The following is an 8,183-nucleotide window of genomic DNA, read 5'->3' as shown; positions in this document are numbered from 1 at the left end:
GAAACTTTAGTTAATTTATTATACGAACGAAAAACATTTTGTTTTAGTGGATTCACGTTTCACATGTGATGGAAAAAGTAAAACAATTTCATGAGTATTCTTTTTTAAGAAACCCGTGCCTCAGGTAAGTTCACTTTCACTGTTATAAAAACATCAAAATTACATACAGAAAGCACATAATTTTTTAATACACGGAAATAAAGTAAAATACAAAATGAACAAATTCCCAACAAGGCATTCATAAAGCCACTAAATAAAAATAATGCATGTTTCTTGTGTATAAACATATTTTACAAGTGCCCGTACCGGTACTGTCATTTGTTCGTGTGTTCACTGTGTTAGGCCTATAAGATGACATAATGCTCCTTTTAAAGGTGACAAATTGCCACCTTATATGGACACTACATTGGGTTATCCTGACAAAAAGTTCAGCATAGCCTACACATATATTATAATCTCACATTTCTGGTGTGTCGCCTATAGTGTCACCTTTACCAGAGGTGGTCCAAACAAGGTCAAAATAGGCCAAACATTCAAGTGAGAGTTGCCCTTCCTCATAGAGCAAAAGAGAGAGAACGAGGGGGAGAGATGGCTCACATCACGTCATCCGTGAAGACAAACTCATGCAAACACTGCTTGGGCATTTTGGGGTTTGGACAACAAACAGAAAAGGGAGAAACACTTGGAATATTGTCTTTTTTGTCTCTGTTTTGTCAAAAATCCCCCGCTCTGTCCTTTTACAGAGAAAGTGTTTTATAACGAGGCCAGCCTCTAAATTCAAAATGAAATCGTAACAATGATAATATAATATTAAAACAGAACAACTGCAGAATGGTTCGCCTTGTTTGACAAAGTATCGACCGTCCCAGCTGCATCCTGCTCCTCGGGATGTCCCGCCACTCTCATCAGAGAAGGGCCCTGCGTAGCCTGGCTATCCATCCACTTTTATCTGGCCTCCAATAATCACTCTGTGTAGGCTATCATGTTACAGTCTCTTTTTAATTGTCTTTTCTTTGTATCATAAATAGCCTATATTTTTTATAGTTAAACTCGTCGTCCTTCATTTGAAAACAAAACATAAATATCGTCCTTGGTTAATTTTTTCGCACTTTGTTCTTGGATGATTTTTTCACTTTGTAAGCGTTCAGTTTCTGTAAATGGCGAGGACGTGGCAGATGGCGCGTAAAAAGATGGTGTCCACCAGTGTCCCTGGCGTCACAGTCCCAGCGCGGCCGTGTGCTTCTTGGCCTTCAGTCTCAGGTCTGCGATGCTGGAGTTCTTGCTCGTGTTTTTGGCTGCTGCTGCGGCGGCCACAACGGAGGCTGCGGAAGCAGACTCGGCCGCGAGCGTCGCCAGGGGCAACCCGAACGGCGGCGCGGGGAACATCATGTAGGGTGCGTGCGCTGCCAGGTGAGAGTGCAGGTGGTGCTGCGCGTGGGCCACGGCGCTGTCCAGCTGCAGTTGCGCCTGCACCTGAAAGGAGAAGGGCGGCACGTTGCAATGACTATCCTACGGGACGAGACGCACGGGGAGAGAAGGGGGAGAACATGCGTTAACTTTGCAGTGGGTTGTGTGAAGGGTCATTTCACTATAGTGTCATTTTTGTTGATGAAATGTAACTACCGTGGGCGTGGGAGGGGGCCATCAGTGCCCATGTAACACCCCCCCCCCCCCCCCCCCCCCCCAAAGAAGCTTCTGACAATACAAGTTTGGATAATGTTGAAGCGCTGTTCTTTAACTTGAGACAAAGTTGACAAGATTGTTTTTTGTTTTCAATAATGTCAAACTTTTTTTTTGTAACACATAACTAAGTTACTGACATAAATCGTAATCATGGCAATTAATGGGTTTTCTGTGCTATGACTATACTCACCAAAAAAGGTTAAAGTCTTTTCATTTATTTATTTTTGTCCCAGATTAAATGTGCCCCTCCCATATAATAACTTTCCTCAACATGGCCTTCCCAGAAAAAATGGTCTAGAATCGCCACTGGAAATGATTAACTGCATATCAGTGGTTAAATAAGTCAATATTGAGCTGGAGTTCAGGGATAAATCTCCAAGCTTTTCTCCTGAAATGTCATTGAGCAATATCTCTGGATGCCATAGTGCTGGGACGTTATTGACTTCTGCAGCTCTTATGAATCAAAGGTCAAACTTTTTGACTTCATGTGGACATAAATGGCGTGAAATCCAATTTTCCATCAAACTTGTAAGGCCTTGTAATGACTGGACTACACTAAAATGTAATGTCATTTAAATAATGTACATCATTTTTCTATTCTGTCCATACACACACACACTCACACACACACACACACACACACACACACACACACACACACACACACACACACACACACACACACACACATACACATACACATACACATACACATACACATACACATACACACACACACACACACACACACACACACACACACACACACACACTCACAAAATGATGCACAGCAGCTTTAAAGTTATAACAAACGAATGAGTCAAGTTATAGCAGAGTTTTGAATGAGGTGGAAAAACATGAAGAAACTGCTTGCCTTGGTGGCTGTCTCTGAAGTGCTAGGTCTACTAATATTTTAGCTTACTAGAGAAAAATAGTCATATAACATGAGCCATAAAACAATAGAGACCGTTTTCCAATTAAGGCTGTACAGGCTACGCTGTCTTAGCACAGAGTTTTTGTCAGTGTGGTTATAAGAGTTTAGTTACCCCCTACATTTGAACTGGAGTCTCTGCATAGCACTTGGGCAGAGCTTGTGCCAAGACAGCAATCCGGGGATTGGTCTTGTTTTAAGACTAGACGCTTCAAAGTAACTTGCCTGTTGGAATGGCATCCGTAAAGCCCCCACGTTGACATATGGCGCTACACGACAAGCTTCAAACTGATTCGCTGCTCCAATCAGGACTCCTGCAAAAGCACAGATGATAGCTTAATTATGATGATAATATTCAAAAACCACAAAGAGGTAAACTGTAAAACTCAATAACAATTAGTAGTCGAAATAACTGTAATAACGTCCAAGATAAACAGGCACTAAATAAATCAAATTGCTTTTGAGGGCTTAATTAGCCGAACATTAAACCATGTCCTAAATAGTAACAGTGCGTAAAGATTAAAAGATGCATGCATCTGAATGTGTATTTGACATAGAAAATAATAGAACAGAATAGCAATACAGTGTTATGTTTTGTGGGAGCATGCAGGATAAAACCGTACCTTTATGTAACTGGTTCTCCTGCTTTCTGCATTTGGCTCTTCTATTCTGGAACCAAACCTGCAGGGACAGAAATTAATTAGAGACCTACTGATTGGCAGCTGCTTGTGAGGCCATGTGTAATTCCTCTCAAAGTGACAACAACCGCAGAAAAACAATATCCCTGAGGACCACTGAAATATTGATGGCACTGCTTAACCCCAGATTTGAATTATTACATTTAGTCCACAACAAGGGGGAGAGTGGAGGGTTGGAGCAGAAAATGGAAACTAAATATACGAAAAGAGGGACAGCAAAACCTTATTAGGGGAATAGAAACACCCTTGTTGGAAATGTGCAGGACTATTGGACTATAATAAATAACCTTGTCAGCGGTGGTTTCATCTTTCTATAGATTAGTGTCCCTGAAGAGTTGAATGGACTCTCAGATATCAGATAGCAGCAATGCTATTACGGTTTTGGACATCAGAGCAAGGCGATCTGAGAGCATCTCCCTCTTTCTCTTTCCATCTCCCTCTCATTAATTGACCGCTGAAATTAATTACCCTTATCTACAGAAAATCCTTGTCAGAGAAACGCTTAAATGTCTCGCAGTTTTGTCTAATCACCGCCATAACACACACTTGCACAAAAAAAACGCTTCAAAGATAGCTCACGTCTCTGTTTCCCTCTGTCAAAATCGACAACCGTCAATTTCAGAGAAACGCCTTCGAACACACATTAAACGCTTTATTTCTACGATAATCTGCTTTGAATGTGAACAAAACTCGGGCTAAATTAGAGCTCAATACAACATGTCGATCAGCAATCTCCCTTACATTAGGTCCATAAATAAACACAGTGAAAGCATGATTGAAATATCATATTGATTTGGCTGTCAGCTGGCTTCATTTATTGACCACAATATATGTCAATCGGAAGTCCTTTTGTGCACATTTCAGCTATAATTTATCGCGACGATAAAAGCAAATGCTCTGCTGTTATTGATCGAGCCAGATGTTTTTAGAAAAATGTAAATAAATGTGTGGTCTTTGAATGCAACTAGTAAGACGATATAGGCTAATAGTCCAACCGAGAGAAAGAGGGAGAAAGCTGCTCTTGATTTGGGTAGAAATAATACATAATTTATGCAAATCCCCGAGCTGTGCTCCTTGTTCGCGATACAATACGCCTTATTGGTGAGATTCCAGTTCAGGCCGGGAGAGCACTGCAAAAAGCTGGCTTTAACTTTTTTTGGGGGGTGGAGGGTGAGATTGGGATTGGGGTCTTTTGGGCTCGTTTTATGATTTATTTTGCCCTTTACAACCACCATATTCAATATGAAGACAAACGCTCAGTCTTCCCCTAAGCCGGAGCATATGGGATAATAGATTCTGGAATAAGATATTATAGGGTTTTGATAAATCAGACGAAAGGAGTTGTCTATATGTTCATTGTCCCCCTGCTCCTGTTACACAAGGCATGTCTGAGCCCCCCTCCCTGACTGGCTGAAGCCTTACTGGGTTTCTGCGCAGATGGTCTGTCCCCATGAAAAACGACAGCATCTTTGACAAAAACAGGGCCTTGGTAACATGCACCCCAAAACTGAAAGCAAATATTTGTCCTCTTATTTGTCTTGCTCGATTTGGACAATAAAGATTAAAGCGACTCTCTAGCTGCAAACAAATGCCTAATTGAGACAATAAGCACATAGAAAAATCAATATAAACAGAGAGAAAGACATATGCGTATACTCTCTTTAACATCTGGGTTTTTTTTTGTACAAATGTAGTATGTACTTATTTAAATAGGTCTGTTATATGTATGTTATACATTTAAAACATACTTAAAACAAAGATGTTATCATGCCAAAACTGTTATTGCGGGATATCAAGCTTATCATAACAAAAAGATTAGTGAAGATACTACTAAAATCCCTCTTGGGAAAGGAAATATTAAGGGAAACATATGTGCATGTGTGATTATTGAGCTATTATTTGTATTGTTGTTATTATTGGGACTATATAATATGTGTGTTCCTTTTAAATATTTTAGTTTGAGCATGATGGTCACTTTGTCTTTGACAGAAACAAAAATACGCACACTGCTGTGATGAAAATGTTATTAATGATAAATATGAATATTTAATTTTACTCGCTTTTTTTTCACTTACTCATATTTAAAGGGCCTTCTAGTGCGAGTTAGTGCCTCATTATCACTTTAAATATTTAATTGAAAACACACTTCCTACCTGTACTCGGGCCTCCGACAGTCCCAGTCGCTGGCTCAGCTCCTCCCGCATGAAGGCGTCTGGGTAGTGGGTCTCATCGAAGAGCCGCTCCAGCTCATTGAGCTGCTCTAATGTGAAGTTAGTCCGACTTCTCCTCTGTTTGATTTTAGTCTGTGCCTCGTCCTCTAAAGGCTTCGAGTCCTCTTTCCTTTCTTTCACGTCCGTGTTGCCTGTGTTTTTGCAGACGAGAAGAGATGGAGACATCATCATCACGGAGCTTCTCCGTGACCTCAATGTGTGGGCACCCTAGACCTCCATTGTCACATATTTATTTATTGTTTAATATGTTTTTAATTCTGTAAAATTAAGGTTCATTCTCTTACAAATCACTCAATCGTATGAGCTCTTTTATGGGCCAACTCTAAACCAGATTCAAGAGTAGAAGACAAACTGAAATAAGGTGAACTACACAAGTGACTATCGACCTACACCAATCGTAATAAAAAACTAGATAAGAAAGAAAAAAGACAGAAAGAAAGAAAGACATGCCCTCCCAGCCCTCAAATATCACAGAGCTATCAGACCTCGGATGTTTTGTAAAGCTACATAAAGCTCTTTAATTATTAATTGCTTATAAATATGCAACGCTGTGCCCACTGTTGGATGTCTGATACATGCTTGTCGCAGTTCCGCTTTTAACCACGCTGCCCATGACGAACAGATGTCATTTTTACAAGCCACTCAACTCTAAAATATCCTGTCCTCTGTGTTGTCACACTTTGTCCAGGTCTTATAACACACCGAGAACCGCCTATTTAAAAAAAAATAAATGTGGTACAAATATAAATTAATTTGAAATTGTTTGGTGTTGGAAAAATTATCACGAAGCAGATCTTTATATTTAATTAAATATTTGTCGATCATAATGTTTTGCTGTCTTTAATCGTTACATTTTTTCTTTGCTTTTATTTTTTCATTTATATGGAAAACATAAACAAATTGACACCATACAAAAAATATCTTGCCACCTATACTGTCGATTGAAAAACGTTTTATATGAGATAATCAATTTTGTATTCAAGACCTTAACTATAGCACATGATGTGCTTTCCTATATTAAAACAGACACCAGAGCACTGAGAGATAACAGAGATGACAGGATTTTGACCACTTCTAATTTGCAGCGGGGTCTGTATGTCAGGTGTTTGATGCTGCTTTTTTATTTGAAACATTGCTATTATACCATATAGCTGAAGATCTCTGAGATAGCAGGAACAAAAATGTATGTGATGAATTAATATAACCTGTATTGTTTTGTCTTCTACCTTTTAAGGCTAAACTGCGGTTTTAAAAATCAAGGACTGCACCTGTGGTCATAAATTTGTGAGAAAAGAAGGACATTGGGTTTAAGTAATGTCATAATATTATGTAAGCATTAGTTTAGCGTTTCAGGCCTTTTTTTCTTTTTTATCTTGGAATAGGCCTTTTCAAATAAATTAAAACTTTTGAAACAGTGCCACAAGACATTACTAAGATGCAAACATCTTATTAAGATTGATTATTAATGAGCAATAGTGTTGCATTTGCAAACAACTAAATAAACTCAAATGATACTTTCAGAAAGCACCAGTGAATGATTTTTCTTCTTAAATTCTGCATCTTGAATAGACTGCTGGGCTTTTAAAATCTGTAGTGTCTGATTGGATCATATTGCCTACAAATAAGATCTTTAAATGTATTTCTAAAAAAATAAACGTAGTTCTGATCAGTGTGTGGTGTTCGATTATTTTCTCTTGACCAGAATATTCCTGCGTCAGTCTTTTAAGTCCTCTAACCAAAAAGATTGTAGAACCACAGTACACCATGCAGTCCTACCGTCTATGAGTTTAGGGCTCCCGGCGTCCCTGATTCTTTCCGGGCTAAGCATGTCCGTTTCCCTGCCCGGCGAGAGCGCACCGTTCCGGGTTACGGCTGCAGCCTCCTCTCGGCTCCCCGGCTCCGCAGTTAAAGACTCCCTGCTGCCTGCTCGCGTCGAGCCGGTCTCCAACACCTCCCTGTAGGTTATCACTTCCTTCTTCTCCTTCACTTTCTGATCGAAAGACTTAGACACGAAAGCGGTGAGCTCTTCCATCACTGCCTTCACTCCTCTTAAAAAAACCTCACACACTCACACACTCTCTCCCTTTGCTCCACGACAGTTTAAGACATCAATGGTGTGGCTCGTTTTAAAGTCGACCCCTTGGAAATTATAGCCTACGAGATGATGCTGCCAACTCTGGAAGAAGGTAAAAAATATATAAAGAATATATCTTCTCAGCTAATTCCTCCCTCCTTTGGTAGCGGAGTTGGGAACCTGCTGGTGATCCTCTATTGAAGTCACTGTATTTATACTTTGCGGCGCCTTGCCCCCTTGATCCGTGCAAATTACCTCCCCTCAGGATGCCGGGATGAGCCCCCCCCCCTTCCCCTCCACTGATATGGGAGAGAGAGAGAGCAGATGAGTTTAAAAAAAACATTAAACAGCACCGCCGCTATTGGCCATTAATCCGAGATTGACAAGAAGGACTAATTAATTTAATTAAGCGCTCATTCGCTGCTATTGTCCTGAGTTGGTTTTTAAACACCCGGGAGATGGTCATGGATCTCTCTCTCTCTCTCTCTCTCTCTCTCTCTCTCTCTCTCTCTCTCTCTCCCCCTCTCTCTCTCGCTCACTCGCTCGCTCTCTCTCTCTGCAGGGGT

The 8,183-nt window shown here is 40.3% G+C and overlaps 1 protein-coding gene across 1 annotated transcript; it reads right to left on the bottom strand.

Annotated features, from left to right (window-relative positions):
- shox2 (shox homeobox 2) lies at positions 1 to 7,804 on the bottom strand. Its single transcript, XM_063907369.1, has 5 exons — positions 7,320 to 7,804; positions 5,466 to 5,674; positions 3,238 to 3,295; positions 2,840 to 2,928; positions 1 to 1,509 (listed from the first exon to the last, which is right to left on the bottom strand). Exons 1-5 carry the CDS (start codon positions 7,573 to 7,575, stop codon positions 1,216 to 1,218), a joined length of 906 nt encoding a protein of 301 aa, XP_063763439.1. The 5' UTR covers positions 7,576 to 7,804; the 3' UTR covers positions 1 to 1,215.
- Positions 7,805 to 8,183: the final 379 nt, after the last annotated feature.

The sequence above is a fragment of the Eleginops maclovinus genome, chromosome 18 (genome assembly GCF_036324505.1).
Source record: "Eleginops maclovinus isolate JMC-PN-2008 ecotype Puerto Natales chromosome 18, JC_Emac_rtc_rv5, whole genome shotgun sequence".
Taxonomy (NCBI): Eukaryota; Metazoa; Chordata; class Actinopteri; order Perciformes; family Eleginopidae; genus Eleginops; species Eleginops maclovinus.
The sequence above is the reverse complement of the archived record's forward strand: the minus strand, read 5'-3'. Positions and strand labels throughout refer to the sequence as shown.

What these genes read in the sequence shown, in the direction of transcription:
- shox2 (XM_063907369.1), bottom strand. Translation starts at nt 7,575, where the DNA reads ATGGAAGAGCTCACCGCTTTCGTGTCTAAGTCTTTCGATCAGAAAGTG. An exon ending in GAGCCCTAAACTCATAGACG is followed by an intron (nt 5,675 to 7,319) that starts GTAGGACTGCAT and finishes GCAAAAACACAG; the next exon opens with GCAACACGGACGTGAAAGAA. An exon ending in GGAGAACCAGTTACATAAAG is followed by an intron (nt 2,929 to 3,237) that starts GTACGGTTTTAT and finishes GTGCTTTTGCAG; the next exon opens with GAGTCCTGATTGGAGCAGCG.